The sequence below is a fragment of the Theobroma umbraticum genome, unplaced genomic scaffold (assembly GCF_002168275.2).
Source record: "Theobroma umbraticum cultivar Fairchild unplaced genomic scaffold, ASM216827v3 scaffold_95.0, whole genome shotgun sequence".
Lineage (NCBI taxonomy): Eukaryota > Viridiplantae > Streptophyta > Magnoliopsida > Malvales > Malvaceae > Theobroma > Theobroma umbraticum.
Genome location: NW_018397257.1, coordinates 2,255,312 through 2,280,234, shown reverse-complemented (window position 1 = coordinate 2,280,234; position 24,923 = coordinate 2,255,312). Strand labels below are relative to the sequence as shown.

General features: G+C 34.6%; 3 protein-coding genes across 5 annotated transcripts; all 3 read right to left on the bottom strand.

Annotated features, from left to right (window-relative positions):
* Window positions 1-283: 283 nt before the first annotated feature.
* On the bottom strand, window positions 284-5,660 carry FUS9 (Ubiquitin-conjugating enzyme family protein). The gene is made up of 4 exons (XM_021423599.2): window positions 5,274-5,660; window positions 4,196-4,269; window positions 1,011-1,158; window positions 284-691 (listed from the first exon to the last, which is right to left on the bottom strand). The coding sequence occupies exons 1-4, from the start codon at window positions 5,482-5,484 to the stop codon at window positions 594-596; spliced, it is 531 nt and encodes a 176-aa protein (XP_021279274.1). The 5' UTR covers window positions 5,485-5,660; the 3' UTR covers window positions 284-593.
* A 307-nt stretch (window positions 5,661-5,967) lies between these two features.
* Window positions 5,968-14,680, bottom strand: LOC110412939 (O-Glycosyl hydrolases family 17 protein). 2 transcript variants are annotated; one of them, XM_021423597.2, is made up of 6 exons: window positions 14,534-14,680; window positions 14,148-14,199; window positions 12,766-12,910; window positions 10,554-11,801; window positions 6,570-6,597; window positions 5,968-6,482 (listed from the first exon to the last, which is right to left on the bottom strand). In XM_021423597.2, exons 3-6 carry the CDS (start codon window positions 12,830-12,832, stop codon window positions 6,335-6,337), a joined length of 1,491 nt encoding a protein of 496 aa, XP_021279272.1. In that variant the 5' UTR covers window positions 12,833-12,910; window positions 14,148-14,199; window positions 14,534-14,680; the 3' UTR covers window positions 5,968-6,334. The 2 variants fall into 2 exon arrangements, with proteins under 2 accessions (XP_021279272.1, XP_021279271.1); XM_021423596.2 differs by lacking the exon at window positions 14,534-14,680 and adding an exon at window positions 14,310-14,493.
* An 845-nt stretch (window positions 14,681-15,525) lies between these two features.
* LOC110412940 (serine/arginine-rich SC35-like splicing factor SCL30A) lies at window positions 15,526-19,121 on the bottom strand. Of its 2 annotated transcripts, XM_021423598.2 has the most exons (5): window positions 18,844-19,121; window positions 18,365-18,442; window positions 17,358-17,522; window positions 16,236-16,376; window positions 15,526-16,120 (listed from the first exon to the last, which is right to left on the bottom strand). In XM_021423598.2, the coding sequence occupies exons 1-5, from the start codon at window positions 18,984-18,986 to the stop codon at window positions 15,838-15,840; spliced, it is 810 nt and encodes a 269-aa protein (XP_021279273.1). In that variant the 5' UTR covers window positions 18,987-19,121; the 3' UTR covers window positions 15,526-15,837. The 2 variants fall into 2 exon arrangements, with proteins under 2 accessions (XP_021279273.1, XP_089638941.1); XM_089782815.1 differs by lacking the exons at window positions 18,365-18,442; window positions 18,844-19,121 and adding an exon at window positions 17,677-17,778.
* Window positions 19,122-24,923: the final 5,802 nt, after the last annotated feature.

Below are 24,923 nucleotides of genomic sequence, written 5' to 3'. Positions count from 1 at the left end.
TTTTCCTTGACTTTGAAACGATTTTGGTTGATCATCCTCTCTTCTGCCACTCAAATATTAGAAAATGCACAAATGAAACCTAGATTTGATTTTTTTTTTAAATTTTTTACTATTGTTTGTCTAACATCAATTGGTTTGTTCAGATGAATAGGAACATGATTGTGGAAACTGATGCTGTGGACAGAACCTGGGGATTAATGCAAATATGAAGGGGCGAAAAGTAAAAAAAACTGGAGATTTCCTTCTAAACTACATAGCGCTACCATATAATTTCTAAAGCATATGGGAGAAACCCTCAAATATATATAGCAAAGTAACCCCAATATACAGTCTCATTGTGCTGCGTTTCCCTCATTGATCCAGCATTGCTTCATTTCTGCTGCCAAAATGAGGTCTAAATTTAAACAATTCATTTTTGCATCTCATTGGCAAAGCACCAGACAGGTTCTTCTACCAATATCAAACAACCTGGATGCCAAAGAGCACAGACACAAGTCTAATTCACCACCATTAAATTTACGATGCAATCTGCATCTAGTCAGTTGAAACTTCGGGTGCTGCTTGTAGGGCTGCCCTAAAGGACTAATCGGGGATTATTTGGCAAAACGCAGCGTCCACTCTGCAGCTATTTCATCATGTTTAGCTTTATCGGTTAAGTACAATCGAGCAATGCCAGAGATGTGAGGATTATCTGCCATAACAAGAACCCACATATTCAGCATGATAATGGCATATCTCACTGGAGCATAATCATGCTATTTGAAGCAATTGCATCATTGCAAGTCAATTTCATTTCTACAAGCTTATAGACAACATATTTTGAAGTGTTGAACATGAAATAGATATTGTTAAATGTTCCTTGCTCAAAACTAGCATCAGCTTTTTTTTTTTCTTCTTGCCTCATAGTTACTCATAGGATAATATTGCTTTAACTCCACAAATAGCCTCCCAACTCACCCGCCTACCCATTAAGAGATGATAGACTACCCAAGAGGAATTGGGAAACTTACAAGGGTCGGGATTTGTGAAAATTGATTTGATTGCAGATAGCACCTTCGTAACTGTTAGGGCTGGGCTCCAACTATCCTTTAAGATGTCCAAACTAAGATTGCCAGCCGCATCAACATTGCAGTGATATATTCGAGTTTTGAATACTACCTGAAAATAGTACATATGATCAAAAGAAATAAAGAACAAATTATGAAAGTAGTACAGAAAGTTGTTCAATTCATAATTTACATAGAAAAGCTACCCAAAAGTTGCATCTAGCTGTACAATATACATATAATAGAAGAAATTTGTTCAGCATCCTATATTTTGAGTAAAAGTAAATAGATCTCTCATATAGACAGGACCTCATATATGTCTGAACTTTGAGTAAAAGGTATAATCTCCATATTAACAAAATGAGTTCAAGGTTTAGAGATTTTGAGTGGTGCCATAATTCATGAAGTGGCCACACATATTTTCCTACGACAGCACGCATTTAAATGACATGTCACCCAGTTGAACTGTCATTGAATCATCAACTTATTAGCCATATACCATATAATAATGCATCTTCCAACATGAGTGAGAACAAAGGCAGTAGGAGGGAATGTGGGATGGTACCAGGTAGGCAGGAAAAGAAGATACTAAGATTTCTCTAGTCTAAACTCTTTTAGTGGCATCTGCCAAACACCCACAAAATTGACCTAGATATACAGCAATAGCTGGAATGCCCCGCATGTTATATATTAAATGTAATTGGAGCTCACTTTTCATCCAGAGAATTACCATACAGAAATGAGATTGCTGGTAGTTAACATCCATATATAATTGTTAGGATTTTTAAGCAGACCCGTACATAACATCGAGATCGACATAAATAAATCACACACAAGAGAAAATACTTAATGTGGTTTGGCATCGATTGCTTACATTCAAGGACAAGAAAGGAAAATTCACTATAAATTTAGATATAACAAAAAGTAAAAAACACCCAAAAACACACACTAAAACCAAGTCCCAAATTAAACCCAATTTCCATGATCATGAGCGTTTAAATCTATGTAATACCCTCTATCCCATGCAACTCGGTGTTTTCCTCACTCTTCCTCACATCCCTACAACTCTGTAAAACCTCGTAGAAAACTCATCTCTCACGTAGAAATTGCATCTCTCATGATATAAAGACCAAGACCCACTCCATATTTATAAAGCGTTATCACTTGATCACCAAAAATTCTTACTTCTTAAGAGCTCTTACACATTACGTATATTTATTTTTTTAAATAGACTTAATCAGCAAGTAACTCTCAACCAATATAATGCATTAGAACTAACAATCTCCACTTTTTGACACAACTTCTGCCAAAATATTGGTCTTGAAATAATCTTGACTACACATATCAAATTAGTCCTGACTCCACCTTATTCAAGCGGTACGACCAATACTCACACATAACCATCAAGCCAACTCACCTTTGTTGACTTTAGAGATGAATCTCGATCTAATCTCTCTAGCAGAAATTGTCTCTCACCATCCAAAGACCATATCAACCATCACCATCAAGATCTTTTGTTTTCTCTATTAATCTCCCATAGACAATATTGCCACAATTCTTTTCTCATCGAGACTACCTTACCATGTGCGATTTTCTTGACAAACCAATATTACACTGCACATTTTTTAAACATGTCACACCACCCAAAACTTGTCTATCAACCACCATGAGTAAGAGTATACATCTCAAGAAAAGAGTCAATACTTCTAGAGTAGTTGAAAACCTTTATGGTATTCAGTGTTCTCTGTTCCATTAACCCAAGATTTGCTCCATTCAATTAACCCAACATCAGCGCATGCTGCCTTCATATCTTGAGCATCAATTTCTCACAAACATCCAGAGATTCATTGGAGCACTGCTAGATCAATTAAGAATTACTCCACTTGCAACTAATACCTTATTACAACAGATCTCCTCTTGCATGTCTCCTATCTCACGAACACAATCTGCAATGACAAATCCCACCAAATTGAATCATCATCTTTGCATCACTACTCGTTCTTTATAATTGCATCATTACAATTCTTCAACTCGTACTCTGGTACCATTTGATGGGATTTTCAAGCAGAAATATATTCAACATCCAGATCAACACAAACACAAACACAAATAACAAACAAGAGACTATATTTAATGTGCTTCAACATGCATTGCCTACATCTACAGATCTCACGAACAGAATCTGCAGCAATAAATCCCACCAAATCGAATTATCATCTCTGTATCACAATTCGTTCTTCATAATTGCATCATTACAATTCTCCAACTCATGCTCTGGTACCAATTCTTAGGATATTTAGGCAGAAACGTATTCAATATCGAGATCAACAGAAACAAGAATAGCACTCAAGAGAAAACATTTGATATAGTTTGGCAGTGATTCCCTACATCCACGGACGTCAAAAAAAATCACTATAAATGTAGAGAGTACAAAAAGAAAGTACAAAACACCCATAAACATACACTAAAATTAAGGCCCGAAATAAACCTAGTGTACATGCTTACTAGTATTTAAATCCATGGAATATCTTCTATCCCATCTAACCTGGTGTTTTTCTCACTCTTTCTCACATCCCTACAATTCCGTAAAACCCTTACAGGAAACTCTTTTCTCACATAGAGATTACATAACTCATAATTCTAAATGTGAAGACCTGCTCCATATTTATAAAACCTTATTATTTACTCACCAAGAGTTCCTACTGATTAAGAACTCTTACCCATTTAATCCCTAAGTAACTTGCAACCAATAAAATTTCATTGGAATCCATATTGATTCCCAATTAAATTTGGGTCAAATATCTAACAATAATTATACATTTTTCAGCCACACCAATCATCATCATTCAAACACCTCCACCCCCATTTTGTCTTGAAACTCTATGAGAGTTATTGACATACACACACATGCAACACGCATATATAACCTGTTTGGATTGCATCATATCTTATTCTCACATTCTCTCTCTCCATGAGTGTGCGTGCAAATTTGTGTGTTTTGTGTGCAAGTGTGTGTGTATACACACATACACATATACGGAGAGAGAGAGAGAGAGAATGTGAGAGTAAGATATAACGCAATCCAATAGGCATGTTAGACAATAAAAATATTGTTTACTAATGTTCAAAAATATGACTAAAGAGCATACCTTCGGAGGTTTAAAGGGATAATCACTCGGAAATGTTATGTCAAGGAAAAATATGCCACCTTGGTATGGTGTTCCTACAAAAATAAACATGAGGAAGCTTTTCAATATCGTTGAGTTAAATTTTTTATCCTTTGGACACTAACAAATACAATAGATAACAACTTTTGGAAGCTAAAAGTAAAACCAAATTCATTCAAAAATACTATTCAATTGAAAAAAAAAAAGAATCAATAATAAAGTGCAGCTGTAACTGAAAGCACATTGAAGACTTATGCCTGTTTAAGCCGGCCGAGATCATGTTTAACATTACTCCTTTTATTATCAAGTCCGGTTACAAATATTCTTCAATTTTTGTTTCTTTTAAATGAATTTTTAATTTTGTTAAAATTCAACTAATTTTGATCTGCAGGTTTTGGTCAGTACTGTGCTTGAAAGTGAAGTTACCACATTTACTTATTATAAGAGACCTTGGTACAATTGATCCTTTCTCCTTTAATTGTCTTACAAAAAGGAGCGTCTAACTAGACCACTAATTAACATCCGGATTGACAACGATTGATCATCAAAACAAGAGCTAAGCAAGAAGGTTTAAGCTAACATTCAAAACCCAAGAAAACAAAAAGAAAATAGCAAGATCAAGCATGACAACAAGAAATTGAAGCAACTATACTTTGAAGCAGCCAAATAATTCAAAAACAAAAAAAGAACATTGAGCAAGGAAAAAAGGGCCTTCAGCAACAATCTGTTTCTCAATAGTAATAAAATAAATTCCTGGAAATGAAATTGAACAGGGTTAAACTAATTTCTCAAAGCCAAAAAATCATATCATTGACCAGAAAACATGAAAATTCAACAAAACCCACTTACATAAAGATATTCTGAGTGGGCTGAACATTCACCGAAAAACAAAATGTTTTCCGCACAAAAAAAGAAATGGGATTTTAGAGAAATTAGACAATAAACCAGAAATGTGACAAGCACCCATTCCTCAAAAATGGTAAAATCCTAGGAAAGAAGAAGCAAGTATACAATACCCAATTGTGAGAAAGCATAAAAATGTCGAAAGAAAAGCGAAAACCTGGAGGGCCAATGATGGTGGCGACCCAGTGGTAGAGGTTGTCACCCTTGGGGCCGGCAGAGCAATGGGGAGGAGGGTCCGCGTTGAGCTCAGACATCTCCCTTTGTATCCTCTTCCCTGAAGTGGACACAGAAGCTGCTGAAACCCATGTTCCACCTGCCGCTGTTGCTGTTGTTGAAGACGACGAAGATCTTCCTCCTCCTATCATCATTACGAATACGATCCTCCCCCACTCTTCTCTTGGGCTTTAAGAACGCTACTGCTCTTGTTCATCCTTGTTACTTGCCCTTGCACTCAAAATCCTCCCAACGCACCGTTTCACAGCTTTTTCCTTTTTCTTCCTCGCGTTTTTAAACAGTAGTAGCAGTGGTCAAATGGTTTTCTAGGATGGTATTCCAATTACCAAACACATTTTCATTGTTTGGTATAAAAAAAACACTAATTAAAATATCATATGGATATTTGATTCTTAATAATCATGGAGGGAGGGAATGTAACTTTCCCTTTGTAATGGGAAAATTATAATTTTTTGTTTTCCAAATTACTAAACTTGGAAAGACATTCTCATATTTGATACAAAATATATCATAAGTACATTTTTTTCATTTATAACAAAAAGAAAATGTAGAAATGAATGGTCAAAAGACTGACAAGCAGAATATGTAACTTTGCCTTATAAGGTACAAAACTATGAAACAAGAGAAAATAGAACTGAATTGCATTTCCATTGTCAATGTCAAGGTAACAAATCCAAGTTTACTCATGCCCCAAAAAAATCAATGCTAGAACTAGGATGGCTACTGCTACCACTTGAAGATCATACAATACAAAGAACCCCACAAGGCACCTGATAACTGGGAGTGGTGGGCTATGAGTATAAACTGGGATTAGACCAACTTAAAAACACAAGCAAAATTGGTAACCATGAATAAGCCAACAGCGCCATGAAGATTGAGCTTTTGTGATACTCATTACATTCTGCATCCAACTTCACGTTGTACTGTGATTTCATCACATTGTCATGTTGGAGACTATTTTAATCCCGCCAATATACTTGCGAGTTATAACAAGACTACAGCAAGACAAACTGCTGAGATTAGAAACTGAAACTTGGAAACAGGAAGCTTTGTACTCTTTCCAAAAGGACTTATAGGACCAAAAGCTTCAGGAGATGAAATCCCTCCACCTCTAGCTGTGGTTGAATTTAAACTGCTCAAGAAAACAAAAAAGGTCATGATCCTAAATATATCATTGTTAATATGGAACACCTACACTGTAAAAGATTTAGAACCTCACCTTCCTGCAAATAGACAAGACCCATAACCTGCACAAGTGATCCACCAATAAAGTAATTAGCCAAAAAATTGACTAAAGCTGGATATCAACACATATGAAGATGGGAAGAATTCTTGATTATTGAATAATAAGACAACAATTGAATGCAATATGGTTGATGTGGCAGAAGATAGGGCTTATAAAGCCAAGAATTTGAGCATATTTTTGGATGTAACACACTCGATAGGAAACTTTGTCTTTTAGAGAGAGAGGAATAAAAACAGTCAAAACGCAAAATCAGCACACAAAAATCACGTACAAAATACATATACATTACACTTCTAACTATGATACCTCCCCTACAAGAAAATATTATTATGCAAATGAGACATAAAAATCAATAGTAGGTAAGATGTGGCACAGCCAATGTACATATGTGAATTTGGTATCAGTGTTGAATTATTTTGTTAACATGTCAACTGTCAATACAGCAAATGGCCTATGTCCATGGGCAGATCAGTGTAGTTGCTAGACAGTTCGATGGTCTACAATATTGTCTTGTAACCAAAAAGAAAATAAAACATGTCAAACGGGGAATTCAAAGTAAATAAAAAAATAAAAGGCTCAATGCCCCATTTAGATCTATCGTTTGCTAAATTCTTCAATCAAGGAATCAAGGATGTAACTTATTATTTTGATCAATTTGGGATCTTAGTTTTCTATATTTGTCTAATAAAGTAAAGATAATACAATGTAATGAATTACTATTAATGAACGGAACAACTACCACATTTATACAAAAATGTACAATCATTTATATGCTACAAGAAAAATTGTCATACAGAGCTAAGTTTGATTTTAGTTTTTCCTTCGTATCTTTTTTCTTTTCTTTCTTTCCCCTTTTGACCCCCCATTCCCTCCTGCTGCTCCAGCAACTTTGCGAGCACCAACAGCAAGCTAGCCAACAAATCACCTCCACATCCACTTCTTGACATGCATACAAATAAAGGTGACAATTGGGCAGATTAGGCTAGGTTTGGGTTGGGTCATATTGAGTCGACCATTTCAGGTTGTTTCATATTTGGTTATTTCAAGTTCAGATCATTTTGGATTCAGGTCTTTTCGAGTTTGGATCATTTTGAATTCAAGTATTTTGGGTTCAAAACACAAGTTAATCAGGTTCACGACATTTTTGGTTCAAGTTGTTGATTTTTTAAAAGTCAAATGAAATTGGATTTTGACAAATTATTTGGATTCGAGTCATTTCGAGTTAGCTTTTCCAGTCATTTCCAGATTTGAGTCAATCCAATATCAGGTTCAACATGTTTTAGGGTTCAAGTCATTTCGAGTTTGGGTTAGGCATATTCGGGTTGTTGACTTTTTCTGGTCACATCAAATTGGGTTGAATACAGTTCAGGCAGATTATTTCAGATTCAAGTCTTCACCAAATTTTAATTCAAATCATGCCAGATGCTTTATGACAACACAGATTTTAATAGAGTTTCCCACTCTGTAAATGTTTATGTCCAAATTCAAAGCCAGTAAATTTCACTAACAATGCGAAGTGCAATTAGAACTTTGTCAAAAAGGTTCAACCTTTTTTGCTTTCAATATGAAGTCTGCACAATGGCTACTTCATCCCGGACGGAAATAATGAAAAAGTGGAAGACTTCATTGTTGATTAGATTTCCTACTCCAGAAGAATTATAGCAGTTAACCTAATAGACAGCACAGTACAACCATGATAGTAGACAGCATGACAAGGGGTAAAAAATACAGAAATAAGATTGGCAAATCTTCGAGCGCATGAAAAAAGAATTTGCATGATTCAAATAGTAAGAAAAATCCAATCCCGAAACAAGAATGCACACACACAAGCAACTAGACAGAACTCATTAGTGAAATATATACATACAACAACCAACATCCGCGACTAGCTTCTAAGAATCTGGGACCAATATTCAATATTGGAAATCTGTAACCATTACATCTACTAAAATGTAACAATTGGAAAATTGAAGAACGTATGTTTGTTGTTGATGGAAATGGTTCAGTTGAAGAACTAATTTAAAGAATCTGACGAAGAATTAGGACAAAACTGACAGAAACTAAAACTGGGTTATGAAGGGCAATGTCAGACCAAAGTTTCAGGATCAGAAGAAGAGTAGGAAGTGGCTTGGAGCAATTAGCAAAGACTAGAGAATAAAGATAGTAATGTGCATTGGGGAAGTATCTGATACTTTTTCTAGAGAGATGTAAGATCTCCAAGAGTTTTGTGATGGAAATAGAGAAGAAGCAATGCCACCATAAAAAAAACCAACTTCCAGGACAGAAATATTCACAGGCTAATCAGGAAAGTAAGAAGTGATTGTTCACTAGCCTAGCTTTACAAGGCTGGAGCTTGCTATTGCTTGGGCCATAGTTGGCACAATGGAAGGGAATGGAGAGCACCAGAGATATAAAAGGAAAAGAAAGAAAAGAAAAGAGAAAATACTTAACTCTGTTTTCAGAAGAAAAAAATACTAAATTCTACGTTAGCTGCTACATGGTAATCTTTTTACATGGAAACAATGGCACTATACCACATCGCGGTCATTTAATCAGCAATCGTTAAACTCCCTTATCAATTTTCCTTTTTTAAACAAATCTAGAAAGCTAAAATCTCAAATTGTTCAAAATACTATGTTACATCCTCTATTGAAAATTTGTGCAAAGATTAGATCTTAAGTAGGACATTTGACCTAAATAAAATGATTACATAGGGAGGGTGGTTTAGGTGACAAAGAAATTTAGTTAAATTACAAAATAGAAAAAAAAGCAAAAAATAAACAAAACAAGTGTTAAGTGGTGTTCTCCCACATTAGCTAAGTTAAGGGTTTGTTCTAGCCTTATATTCAAGTTGGACTTCTCCACCTATTGCCATTGGTTTTAAGTTCAATACTTAAAAATGAAGAAATAAAGAAAATGATAAATGAAACAAAAGGAATTCGGAAAAAGGGAAATAAATAAAATGGTAGAAAAGAAATTAGGTGGTCGCCAATTGATTAAAACAAAACAAAAAGAGGGCTACTGGAAACCGAAAGAAATAGATAAAAATACCATATCTTGAACATTTGAAACTAGTTTAAATTGCTAAACCATTACTTTCTTAAGGGGACAAGTCGGTGCTTTTGCAAAATGGCACTAAGGCTTGTTAAGCAAGTTCCTAAGGTTCCCCATTAACACAATTACATAAAACTTAAAATCAAGAATCTAAACAGATGGATTTATAGACCTTGTTAAATAGATCAAGCATACAAAACTTTGAATGATCTAAACAATTTCTGATCCATTATTTAAACAGGCATTTTAATTAAAAGTTATAACAAAACTATCTCCCTTCAATAACAATTGGTTACATTTCATGTATGATACTACTTATAATTAGTTTTCTCATATTCTAGATCTATTCATTGAATTCTATCAAACTATTGTTTTAAATTTTCAGTTTTGGTTTTTATTTAATTGCTTTGAATGAGGAATCTGACAAACTTGATCCAAGAAATCTTATCTAGTTTTGCCCTTTTGAATTGCAAGGGAAAATTGTACTTTTTACCTAAGATCAGGGGGTTTTTACAATTAGAAATGCTAACAAGAAGATCCACACTAAACAACTAGATATATGTGCATACAATCACCAATCACTCTACTTAATGCAATTTTCTTTTTTTTGTTTTGATTGCAATATTAGTACTTTCAAGTACTTCGCTTTGTACCTCCAAAAAGGTATGTTTCTTTCCTTAAAAAGGATCACACACTAAGCTTAGTTCGCTTGGTAAACTATCTAAGAAATATCAATTTCATTTTAAAGGAAAAACCTTGGTATTGACATTGCATCATTTAAGCCTGCAATCAAAAGTTCTCACTAGACTGGAAATTAAATTCTACTTACCTATTTTAAAAAGATAAAAATCATAGATAAAATTAAAAAGATAAAGAATGATGAGAAAACTGGTGCAAACTTACTCGGATTATTAGTAGTAGTTGTAGCTGTCCCATCAAAATCACATGTCCCACCAAGGCTATGCATTTTTTGATAATAATCATTGTAAGCATACGTTGCATGGTTCTTTATGTTATTTGGTAGATAACACGGCTGCCCTGATTGTATAGCACTGCAATTGACCTGGCCTTGCCCGCATGCCCAGTTAAGCCCATCTTGCAACTTATCTTCACTAGCGTCATCTTTTGCCACACAGAAAACTGTAGTAGAATTTCCAGTAATCTGTCTAGAACCACTCAAACTAAGAGGATAAACAGCAGTGCCATTCAGAAAAAGCACCCCCCAGTTTTTCTCAGAGGTAGGCCCTGGTCTCTTGTCTTCATTAAATAATTCATAAATGTATGTGTTGATGGGAATAGTTGGTTGACTAGGTGGACCTGAATTATTGGAAACTCGCTGGATCAAATTATTAATGAAGGTCTGAGCATTTTCCACAGTGGCATCAGGCTCATTGGATCCACCTTCCCAAGGCCAACCTGTTTCTGTGACAACAATAGGGATCCCAGTAAAATTGAGAGCATCAATAGAATAATAGGTTGCATCAACCATTGCATCAAACATGCTGTTGTAGTGGAAGAGAGTGTTTGGGTCAACAATTTGTTTGACAGAGGGAAGAGGTTTGAAAAGAGCATAATCAATTGGAAAAATGCCATTTCCATTAGTGTAACCATAATAGGGATAGGCATTTAACATGTAATAGGAGTTAGTGTTCTTCAAAAACTGAAGAAGCTGGTATATTGTGGAGTTCCATGAAGAATTAAAGGCAGCAGTAGAGGGGGGAAAAGGCTTGGGGATGATGTCCATGGATTGGGGGGTTGAAACTTTGACCTGGAAATTTAGATTTGAAGCCACAAGAGCTTTGTGGAGGTTATTCATAGCAGTAACTAAAACTGAGGCAGCATGGGGGATTGAGGTAAGAACCTCACTGCCAACAGCAATGGCTGTAATGTTGGTTGAAGGCACATAGGATGCAACATTTTTGTTGATCCAGACTGCAGCTGCAGATGCAGATTCTCCAATTCCCAGGACTTCCTCATTTGTCACACCAACTGTAACTTCAATCCCACTGTCCGCGAAGGCTTTCAGCAAGTGAGAGTCAGCATCATAAAGGCGTATGTGAGTAATTTGATGGGCTTTGACGACAGCAACCACGTCTGAAGCTGACGGCATGCTGGAAACATCAGTACCTATGTTTATTCCAACGAATGCACCTATACATTCAAGAATCTAAGTCAGTAAGAACCAGCAAGAAATACTATTACATGTTTCCCTTTCTAGATTACCTAACAGCTTAAGAAGACCCTTGTAACTAAAATGAAAAACAAATTGCCCCACTGGATTATTAAAGGTGATAGCATCTTAATGGTGACGGCAGTTCCATTGTGCTTCATTTTTTATTTTTTTGGACTGCATTTGCTTCAATGTGATCTACAAAAGTTATAAACAAGGGAACCATAGGTTTTTTTTTTTTTTATAATTAGGGGAAGGGGAATTAGAACCTTGCTCTTTAGACAGGGGAATCATGCACCAACCAATGAGTCAAATGCTCGGGTGCAACCATTGGTTGATTTTATTCCTTTACATCAATATTCCCTCAATGAACTACCTATCCTAGCTACAAAAGCCTCAATATTTCACCATCATTCTCCACAACTCAAGAAAACATACACCTACTTAGCCAGAAACCAAGGAAAAGCCCAAAAAAGTGCATGTTGTGGACAGACAAAATATAAAAGAAAAGAAAGAAAGGAACAAAACACAATCATTTTGATTTCAAATGGTCTCTAAATCTTTGAAGGCATGTCTGATAAGCACCTTTTAGATACTAAGACAAGCAAAATGCAGGCTGAACCAATTTGAAGTATTAATTACCGGTAACTATAACAAACCTGATTTCAATTTTACAATGATGTTCACTGGTAGTATTTGAGTCATACGAAGTACCAACACTGGTTACTATTGAAAAAATAAAATCAAAAAACAATCTCATTGACTAGAAATATCCTTTATAAAGATTATATTATTGACAGCTGATGCTTTAAGACTCACAGGAAGACCTAACCCAGAGGTAATTTCTAAAGCCTCATCTAACTCATAGCGGTTGACTTGTATGATATTAGCTTCCAAGTAGACATTTAGCAAAACGAGAAACCCTCAAGAAATTTGCTAAATTACCTAGCACATTGGCAAACATGCCAATTAGAACCAGAAGCATGCTTGCAAGACATCTTTCAAGAATCATCTGATCATAAAAAAACTTCAACCTAAATGGGCAGTCTCCTGCTGTTTACTCTGAGCTGCAGCTTAAATGCCAAATGTTCTGCAAACAAAAGAAAAATCAGACACAGCAGATGATAGTTAAATTCGGTCACGCTGAGAATTTATTAAAGAAAAAAGAAACAAAAAAAGCAAATCATAAAAGCCCAAAGTACTCTAAATATATAGTCAAACCACTTCAAAATTTAATGGCCTTGGGTATTAGAAATGAACTGCAAATATGTACAACTTGTATGCAAGCAAATGCTAACTCCGAAAATAGTCAAAGTATGAATCAATTCTATATAACTCAAAAGTCCATTTCATCAACAAAAGTTGTCTAAGCCAAATGACTGGAATATACATGAAACCAACAACTCTGCTGTTGAGGCACCTATACTAAAGAAAACTACTTTAATCATACTAACTATGCTAGCCAACAAGTTGAAGAGAAGAATCAATCCTCAAAAGATTTTGTTTTAGAGGGCTCTAGCTAGAAGTTGAAAAGTAGTGTTGCATGTGCTAACCAGGTAGATGAAACCAAATTCAGCTATGAAGGATCAATATACCATTTTCCTTTGAAGCACATTAGTAAAGAATCCACCTTCATGTATTATAGGATAGGGAAGATGTGGACCTCTTGTGAAATAAGACATTGCATAACATTCATCACATGCGGTAGTCTATAGCAAAAATGCTATTGACATATGTCAAGCAAAAATCACAGAATTAGCAGGATTTATTAGGTCCACAGCAATTTAAAACCCATTGTACATGTAATTTTGCTCATTATAGACAGTATTTTATTCATCTTGCAAAAGTACTTTATGTAGATCATCTTGTACGCTTCATGACTCCCAGAAGGTAGCGTTAAAAGAATAACGAGGCAGCCCTAGTTGGCAGTTGCTAAAACAGTAGAAAATACCAAAATAAAAAAGGGAAGAAAATTTCTTGAAGAATAGCGACTAGTTTAGTTTAGAGGGAAGAAAAGGACAGTGATAATTATAAGGAACAGATGCCTCCAGCAGTTGCTTCAAGTTTATTTTCTGCAAGCAACATTTCCCAGTATTTTCTAAAAAGAATATAAGGATCTAAAATATCCAAACCAGCTTTTAACATTCTGAGCACAGAAAACTGTTAATGGAAAGGAAACAGTGCAAGAAGAGTGTAATCCCAAAATACCCACACGCAAAGATCCCCAGAAGTTGCATTCTTAAACTACCCAGAAGCCAAACTCCACATAATAATAGTAAGAAAAGGTTAGCAGATGAAGAAATCAAGAGCAGGTAGTTGAAAAGCACCTGATCCAACTAGCCCAGCTGCCAAAAAATGAGAATTCTGCAACCCAAAATCCTGGAAAAGAAAACCAGAAAAAGAAGCGTTTAAAGACACCAAACGAAAAATCCCAGTACAAGGAAGACAAAGTGAGAATGGGAAAAGGATTCGAAAAGCCCCACAGTAACCTTTTTCTATTCAAGAATGTGGAAAACAGAGCAGCACGAAGAAAAGGAAACAAACAGAGCTGTAGAGCTTTCACTCATATAAAACACTGTTTGCATTAAATACAATAATAAAGAAGCATAACCCATAATTACGTAATAAATAAAAGGAAAAAAAAACCAACTACAATATAAGCAGTAAGTAGTAGTTTAATTAATAAGGGAAGAAGGTTTCAGAGTTAAGAAACCTCTGATGGCAGCTTGTGCTTGCTTGAAGTATGAGGGTCTCGGTCTGAGCCGGTGAGCGTGTGAAACAAAGCCTAGTTTGTCTTTGGCTACTTTTGTTGGATGCTGTTGGTCTGTGACTGAAATATATTAAACTGTTTTTTCATTTTTTATTTGTTAAAGAATCTTACAAAGCAGGGTAGCATCTGAGTCAATATAGAAGAAGTTGCACAATATTTGTCTGAGGCATCGAGATTGTCGCCGTGTGTTCAGTTACTGCGTAATCAGCAGCCCAGGCTTGTAGTCTTACACTGTCTCTTCTTTTTCGGATTTTTTTTGTGTGATTTTCCCTCCAAAACACTTCAATTCATTTTTCTTTTTTAGGAGTTGACGAGGCTATACCATGAAAACTTTTCATTTTTCCTTCTAAAGCAGGATTTTTTGATATTTTATATATATTTACTATGATACGATATTGATGAAAATATTATACAATTATTTCATCATACCAATTTATCGTATAAACAAATAAATATTTTAATTAATTCCCAATTCATTTTTTTTTTTTGAATGGGTCCAGCAAATTGATTTAATTTCCAATTAGGTCAAAAAAGGAGGCAAGTTCACACAAAGGGCAGATAAAGGAAAGGAGGGGAAGGGAGCACTCAGACCTCAGCTAATTGTGAATCAAAAATCTGATGATCCCAAAAAGGCATTGACAAAGACAATGGCAACATTTCAAGTAAATGAAGGGCAGAGCAAGAGAGTGCAGAGACGAAAACAGGCGCCGCTTAGTTGTAAAGGGCAAAGCAATGGCATGGGATCCTAATTTGTCAAAAAAGGCTGTCCTTTTCGCCTCTTACATGGCCCCCCCTGCCCAACCTTCACCCCTCCAAGATATGGTGCGGCAGCTGCCGCTGCTGCAGCAGGCGGAATAAGAATTACAACCATCCATGTTATAGTGGCCCCATCTAGTCATTTGCCAATGACGTTTTCCCTCCATCAAGCAGCAGCATATGAATCCATCTACAATTTAATCAATTTGTACGGAGAACAAAGAAGAAAAGGTCATCAAAATAATTTTGGACAAGTCAGTACCCTCAACACAATTACTATGCTACTACTAGAGTAGAGTACTAGTTACCACTACCACAGCCATGCCTTTGAATATCTCAGCGCCAAATAACTGAATTTTTTCACAAAGCTAGCTGTAGACTAAAACACCAACAAACTACCCTGACAAACTTCAGTTCAAACACCAGCCCCCATCATCAACAATACCGCACCTACAAAGAAAACTACAATGCATCCCATTGGCTGCGCAACATCACTGACTGGGAGACCTTTCTCCATTTACTTCCCTCTTGTACCCCTCATGGTTTGGGCTCTGGCTTCTGCTTCTCATTGGGCTTTCAACTCGTCTGGGGCTGTGGCTTCGGCTACCGCTCCGTCTTGGACTCTGGCTTCTGCTTCGCCTCAGGCTTCGGCCTCTGCTCCTGCTCCGACCTTGGCCCCTATCAAGACTCCGACTCCGGCTCCTTGAGCCATTGTACAGTGGAGAACGAGAATATCTATCTCGACTGTACCGTCCATCTTGGGGTGATATAGATCTACTTCATAACAAACAGCACAAAATTACATTAAAGTACATATAGATAGCATAAACCCTTAAAGCAAAATACAAAATACTTCAGATCATTAAAGTCAGAAAAACACATCACGCACCTCGAGTAATGCCTCTCTTTAGGAGGGGAATAATCACGACTTCGTGACCTAGATCTCCCATGACGAGGTGGAGACCGAGAATATCGCGGTGAACGAGAGTAACGAGGGGGAGACCTTCTCCTATCATTATATCGACCTCCTCTGAAACAGAAAGCACAATGAAAGTTGTGAGAGAGAGAGAGCACCAAAATTTACAATGAAATTTCTTCGCTCCATGGACTTTTTGAACATGTTTGGCAGCATAACATTTAGACAAAGAAAATTAAGAATTCTGAACCTACCAAACAAGCCCTTATGCAACCCCCTTATAAGATCTATCAGCAGAAATTCCCAATGACATGCAAATAAACTAGATATCTCTAAAAAGAAATCAAATTTGCCTAGAAATTTCTTTGTTTCATGGACTTATGAACATGATTAGCAGCACAACCTTTTTACACAAATATACAAAATTAAGAATTCTGAACATGCTAGACAAGCCTTATACAACCAACTATTAAGATAGATATCAGCATACACTCCCAATAAGAGGCAGATAAACTAGATATCCCTGAAAACACCACAAGCATCTCGATAGTTCCATTATACAATCCATATCTCCTCCAAAGGAAGCTAAGAATTTATGTTAAAGTAATACATCCATACATTTCTTTTAAATATCATAACAAATGAAACAAAGTATAGACTTGACCAGTTACATGCTTAGAACTAAAAATGTTCAAACGGATGCCAATTCAGAACTAACATGTAAAACTCCCAATGACATGCAGACAACTAGATATCTCCAAAAAGAATACATTCCTTCAAATACCACACACATCTCAATAGGTCATTGTACAATCTATATCTCCTCCAAGGAAGCTAAGACTTTATGTAAATTATACTCCTACATTTCTTTTAACTATCATTAGAGATTTAACAACGTATCTACCTGACCTGTTATGAGGTTAGGACTAGAAATATTTAAATTGGATGCAGATTCAAAAATGATATGTATGCAACTATTTCCTTTGAAGCTGGAAGACGGAAGAACTTCCCACTAATAAACAATGAAATACCAAATTTGTTCTCAAACTGACTAAAATGTAAACCGTAGCTCGGTAAATGCTCTGGAAAGCCTACCTCCCTCGCTCCCTTTGCCTCATCTCAGCTGGTTTCTTCCTGTTCTCTTCAGCAAAAACAACAGTCAACTCTCGACCAAGAAGGATCTGGCCATCCATCTGGTATTTGGCTTCTCCAGCATCAGCAGGATCAACATATTGGACAAAACCAAACCCTCGAGGTTCCCTGCAGAATTACCCAAAAGAGTCATTGCGAGGCCACAGCAGAAAATCAAATCTTACAGGCACCATGCAGACCAATAACCTTTACCAATGATATTTCCAAAATAATCCCTAGTAATATGGAAGGTCATCATAAGCATGAAAAAGCAAGCACTTGCCTGCTAACCTTGCAAGTGTCAGTTTAAAGATCACTTGAAATTCTTCAAGACTTGGAACATCTTCACAATGTATTCAAACCCAACTTCCTTCCAATCTTCACTACCACTAACATCATCTTCAAAAGAACTCTAATTACTTGATTGATGTCTTCAAAACTTTAATTTCACTGTTAAACCTCAAGAACTTCAATTAACACACCCAATTTGTGATTACAAAAGAGTATAGTTAAAGGAATGCCCCAACATCAAAATAGATATTCAGAGGGAGGAGCATTAGCAAGGCCTGCTCGGTAAAAGCTTAGTGAGAAAAAGATGGGTTTTCAAGCTTTGCTTGAACCTCCTAAAATTAGAGATAAGAATTTGGAAGAATCATAAATTTCTCAATACACAGAGTACAAATAGAATAAATCAAAATTATGACAATATTGAAAAGTTGTGAATACAAAACAACATTTTCTATTCCAAATGAAATTGTAAAACTAATAAAAAAATAGTTAAAAACATTGTTTCTGTTGTTCCAAAAAGAACCAAATGCCACCAAACATGGCTCTTGACTACACACAACCCACGGTAAAGTTAAAACAATAGATGTTTTGAGTCCAGTGAATGAGAGAAAAGATTAAAACAAATCAATTCTATTATCCCAACAACTATAATAATATTCCTAAGGTAGAAAATATATCCTCACCCAGTATAATAATCCTTGGGCAGATATATATCTTTAAGAGGGCCAAATCTTTCAAAGGGCCTGCGAATGTCTTCTGGCCTGCAAAAACCCCAGGTTCAGAAAAATAAGTAAATGCTTCTGGTGCGCAACAATCACTATAAAATTATCTGCCCCACTACATTGTCAGAGATAATAACAAGCATCTTAGTCGAAATTATAAAGAAAACAAAGCAAATAACCTTTCCAGAGAATAGATCCCCCTGAAACAGTTGCTACAATCCATGGTTCATTGACAACGGCATACGAAGATAATATTACAGTCATATACATTAAAATGAGATAGATGGCACAGAAATAATTCATAAGAGGCAAATTTATATCAATTAAAACCTCATAACTCTAAAAAAAAAAAAAGCAACATAACGGAGGCTTCACCAGAAACCAAAAGAATAAAAGTTGTAAGAAATATGGAGGCGGAAGCAGAACAAAGGAGAAGAAACCTGCAGTCATGCCGAAGGTTGCGAACCAAAAGGCTTGTAGGAAGATCTCGAGCGCGACCCCCATAACGGCCTCTGGGGCTCGGACTCCGTCCTCTCCGGCCGTAGCCCCTAGGCGGAGATGGAGTGTAACTCCTGCCTCTCATTTTTACAAAGCCCTCCGTCGAATCTGGAAAGCCCTAGCGTCTGCAGCGAGAAGAAGCTGAAGCTCAAGGATAAGATTGAAGAAACAAAGGTGTTGTCGAGAAATTAACAAAGTAAACGGCGGTGGATTGGGTGTAGATCTCGGGATTTTATAGCGTCTAGGGTTACTTAGAAGTGTCTCCCTTCGGTCTCTTCCCACGCGCCACGCGTGCTACCATGCTATTTTAAAAATATCTATCTTAAAAAATATTTTACTTATCCAGCATTCCAATATAAATTATTCTGAGTATTCTTTTTGTAAAATTATATCCATATTTATGTTTATAATCTACCTATAATCTATAATTTATGATCAATCGTATTTTTAAATTACCATTTTAATAAGATTTATACAATTTGTAAATAAGAATTCTAATTTTATCAAATGACTATCATTACAATTACTTTTTATTACAAATATTAATGAGATTTATCTAATTTTCAAATAAAAATTCTAATTGTGTTAAATTATTTTCATTAAAAAATATTCATATTTCACACTTTACATTTTAGAAAAATTTATATTTATATATAATTATTAGTTTAACAAATAATCACATGCAACACATATGATCACAAATAGAATAAATACCACATTCTCTTAAGTTTTAATCAAAATTCTAAGTAGATCCATTACATTTTGAAATAGACATTTTATCTAAAAAAAATCTTTTACTTAACACATAGGTTCGATTTTTAGTGTTTCTGTTAGTTTGATAATGTAGTAATATTGAAATGATAATTTTATTATTTATTAATTTTTAAAATTATTATTATATTTTTTTATTAATTATTATTATATTTTTTAACAAAAAAAAAGGAAACCAATCAGCTCCCCAAGGGAAGGGAGCACCAGATCGATGCTCCCATTTCTTGGAGAGTTGGGAAGCACCGATTGATGCTCTTTATTCTTTTAATTTTTTTCAAAAATATATAATAATATTTTTTAAAATTAATAAAGAAAAAATTGTAGTTCAATCCTTTCATAATCTTAGGTAAAAATATTTACACTTTTAGGACGGAATATCTAATTCAAAAATTAATAAATCTATTTAGAATTTCGATTAAAATTTAAGAATGTAGAGTAATTTTTCTTAACAAATATTACTTTTATAAAAGGAAGAATAATGAAAGGTGAAAAATGAAAGAAAAAGAAATTTTTTGAATTATTAATCGTTCAACATGAACATCTACCTTTTTCATTTAGGGAAATGAAAATCAAATTTTAAATTTAACTTTTTAAATAGAGATACTTATACTAGCTATTTAGTCATATATTCAAAAACACACCATATATATTATAGGAAACTAAAAGATTGTCAGACCAAATTTATTAATATAATAAATATATATTGAATATAATATTTATTTTATATATATATATATATATAAAATAAGAAAGTACAAGATTGTTGGTTAAAAAATATTGATAGGGGTGCTTGTGTGGATAGTTTCTTTCTTCCATAGGTAAGAAATCTTTGAAATTATTTAACTTACCAAATTCAACTAGAAGACCAAATCTTTACATTTGAAAATATTTAAAGTTATACATCTTATACCAAAGCCAAAATAGAATAAAAGACCAAATGTTTAAAAATTAATATAATTTTAATTTCTTCTCAAGCTTCCTAAATTTAAAATCAAGCATATCCTTTTGTTTCCAGTGATTTAATTATAACCTTTATTTATTACATTCTTTTTAAGGCAAATAATTTTTTTTATTTCATTTTGAAATATATTTTTGGATTTTTTTTAAGATCAATTTTAACGTTGGTAGCTAACTAAAACCTTAATTAATTTCAATTCAAGCTCTAAAACTTCTCAATGTGATTCTTTTTTAAAATTTAAATGTTGAACTATATTTGTTCTTAGATTCAAATACCCACCATGCATTAGCCCACAATTTTAATTAAACTAGTTAGAATTGTTAATGGATTGATTTCTTTTCCTAAGTTTTAGTTTCCACTAAAATTTTCTCTTTATTTTAAACTTCAAATTGAGATATACTTTTTATTTTCAAATAATCTCTCTCTTTTTAAATTATATAAATCAATAAAATGAATTTCTTTTAATAAGACTTGATTAAACTAATTTTACTCTATGAAAATTTTAAGTTGATGCATAATAATAAACTTACTAAAATTTGAATCATTGAGAAAATACGAGTCCCAAAGATTGATAGGCCTTGATTAATGTCGACACTCATTCCTTGCTCAGGTTTCTTTTATTTTTATCTTTTTTTTTGTTTTATTATTTATTTATATTATATATTATTTTTATTTATTACTTATTGCTCCTTCTTTCCTCCCTTTTGGGTAAGGTAGTCGAATTTGTAGTATGAAGCCAAGGTCCATTATTAAAGTGGACCTTTTATGGGCCTTCAAGGCCCACTTTTTTAAAACAAAATAGTTAAAATACTTCAATAATCTCTCAATTCAAACTTACAATTATTTAATTTTTAAATTTTAAAAATTATTTCAATTTAGTCTCTCTAATATTTTTCCTTTGAAATTACCTTTTACAGAGCTAATATTATTATTGACATGGCACTAACATAACATCATTTGCTGACGTGACATGTGAGGTGGATTCAAAATGTTAACGTGGCAATGTCACATCATTTTAACATATTGATGTAGCAATGCTACATGGTACTCAATACTAATATAGATATGCCAAGTGGCATGTCAAGGAGGGCACCACATGTCACACTTTCCTTTAGCACCCATCCACGTCATGCTCCTTTAATATTTTTCTTTTGAAATTACTCTTCACAAAGTTGATATTATTGTTGACGTGGCATTGACATAACATCGTCTGCCAACGTCATATGTAAGATAGATTGAAAATGCTATCGTGGCAGTGCCACATCACTTTTGACATGCTGATGTAACAATGCCACGTGGCACTGAATACTAATATAGATATACCACGTGGCATGTCAAAGAGGGCACCACATGTCACATTTTTCTTTAGCACCCGTCCACGTCATGCTCCTCTAATATTTTCCTTTCAAAATTACCTTTCACAAAGCTAATATTATTGTTGACGTGGCATTGACATAACATGGTTTGCTGAAGTGACATGTGAGATGGATTGAAAATGCTAACGTGGCAGTGCCACATCACTTTGGCATGCTGATGTAGCAATGCCACGTGGCACTAAATACTAATATAAATATGCCACATGACATGTCAATAAGGGCACTACATGTCACACTTTCTTTCAGCACTCGTCCACGTCCTGTTACATGGCATGTCCAAAGAGTGACACTTTTGTTTTTGTTTTCTCTAAAAATATTATGTACTTATTAAGTTTCAAACCTAAAACCTCATGCAAGTATAACAAACTCTTTAATAACAACTCTAAACCTTTACATTGTTTATATGTTGCTTTGGTTTCTTTTTTTTCCTCTCTTTCTTTTTTCTTTGTTTTCTTTCTCTCTCCTATCACGGTTTCCCTTAAAGATCGACCACCAGTCACCAGACATCGTCGCTAGTTGTTAATCGATAATCACCAGACATGCCATGCCATGCCATGCCATGATCATGAACGGTGATCGTTGATCAACAACTGAGGCGATGATTGATGACTTGCGGTCTGTCTTTAAGGGAAGGTGAGAAAAGAGAGAAAAAGAAAAAAAAAAGAAAAAGAGGAAAGAAAAGAAAAAAAGGCAATGCAATATATAATTACAAGTAAGGGCTTAAAGTAGGTAGTAAAGAGCTTGTCATATTTGCATGAAGTATTGGGTTCGAAATTAAACACATAATATTTTTAGAAAAAACAAGGAAGAGACATATGTCGCTCTTTTGGCATGGCACATGGCATATCTACATCAGCGTGGCAGTGCCATCAGCATGTCAAAGTGATATGGCACTGCCATGTCAGCATTTTCACTCCACCTCACATGCGACATCAGCAAGCGGTGCCATGTTAGTAATGACATCAGCTCTGTGAAGGATAATTTTGAAAAGAAAATGCTAGAGAGACTAAATTAAAGCAATTTCTCAAATTAAGGGACTAAATTATTACGATTTGAAATAAAAAGACTAAAGTAAAGAAAATGCATGAGTATAAGAACTACTGAGGTATTTTGACCAAAACAAAATAAAAATAATAAAGAGAAAATACACAGACCGCCTTAACTTTTGGTCATAATTATACTTGAGTTCGTTGCTTTTTAAATGAACACTCTGCCTCAAAAGAATATCTTCTGATGGCTATGTAAATTTGCCTATTAGTCGACCGTTAATATTTTCCTTAATTTGTTGACATGGTAATATTGAAAAAATAATTTTACACTTCATTAATTTTAAAAACTACTAAACTATAATTTTTTCCAAAAAAAAAAACCCTCTCACTGGCCAGCCACCTTACAGCCGAATTGGGTCAGAGAGCACTACAAATGCATAAAGAAGTGTGCGAAAGCCAAAATGCATAAAACAAGGTCATTCAAGGAAAGACGTGCGAGCGGATTGCTATGACGTAGTAGTGTATCTTTCAGCAATGAAAGTGTTACTGGATTGAATGGGGGAAGATGTCATAGTCCAAGAGTTCAATCTAGTTTAGATAGGCTAAGCAACGTAATAGATAGTGTCACATCCCATTTCTTGGAAAGATAGTGATTGGTGCATGAACTCGGATAAGCATAACCCGCTAGGCCTAAGCAAGCCTCTTATCTTAACATTATTAAACTTTCATCATTTCATGCAAAAGTGTTTTATAAGATCTATCAGCATACAATATCATCAAGCATGCTTTCATAAAACTCATTACACAATTAAAGAACTTCTCAACTTGTATAAGCTCAAAATTTTCATATATATCAACAAATGCCACTGTCACAATGCACATTAACATTAAACAATATCCACACCCTCAAGTGTCTATAGAGGCTCTCGAGCCATCATCATAATCTCATATATACCATAATCAATGCAAAAATGCCCAAACATTGGCAACATTAATATAAACATGTTCATAGTTTGTAAACATAACATAAAGTAAAGATCAACTTGTTAGCAGAACATGACTCGACCTTTAAGCTACAAATGGCTGTTAAGTCATCTACCAAAAAAGGAACGGATCATGTTTTCATGACACTGGCTGTTATTAAAAATGTTATCATTGATTTGCAATAAAACAAATAGGAAAAAATAACATGTGAGTAAAAAAAACTCCGTAAGTTGATACAAGAATAGGCCAAGCTAGGGGATAAAAGTGTTTCATAAACATGCACTCGTAATCTCATGAAATTCGTAAACAATTTAATCATAAAGTTCATGAACCATGGTATTTAAACACAATTTAAATAGCACTTGCATGAAAACAAGTTTTCATAACTTTTAGAAACCCTTTTACCTTTGCAAATCTTCCAAACAAATCAAGATAACCAATTCTATGACTTACCTACGGATAGATTTGAAGCAGAATGCTTCTTGTTGCATTTTGTTTGCTATCTATTGATAAATGTTCTTCATGTATTGACAGATAGCCTCTAGAATTCTATTTTTTAGGTGAAATTTTGCATTTTTGCCATTCTTCAAGTCCCTGTACCTTTTGGAATTATCTCAAAGGCTCAGTTTACTTCACCAAGCTCATTCTCATGCCAACATAGAGTGTAAATCATAATCAATACTCAAATGAATTTAGCACATAACATTTCACAAATGCATGATAGTCATAAACATTCCATTCACACTAATTCACACATTCAATTGTCACAAATCATAAAATGTGATTGTATACATAATCTTATAGTATTAATCATGCATATTTAATCATCTCATATGATACATGGAATTTACATTATATACATAACCTTATGGCATTTATCATACCAAACATGCAAATTATGACATCTATGAATAAACATAAATTATCTCATACCCATACTAGTC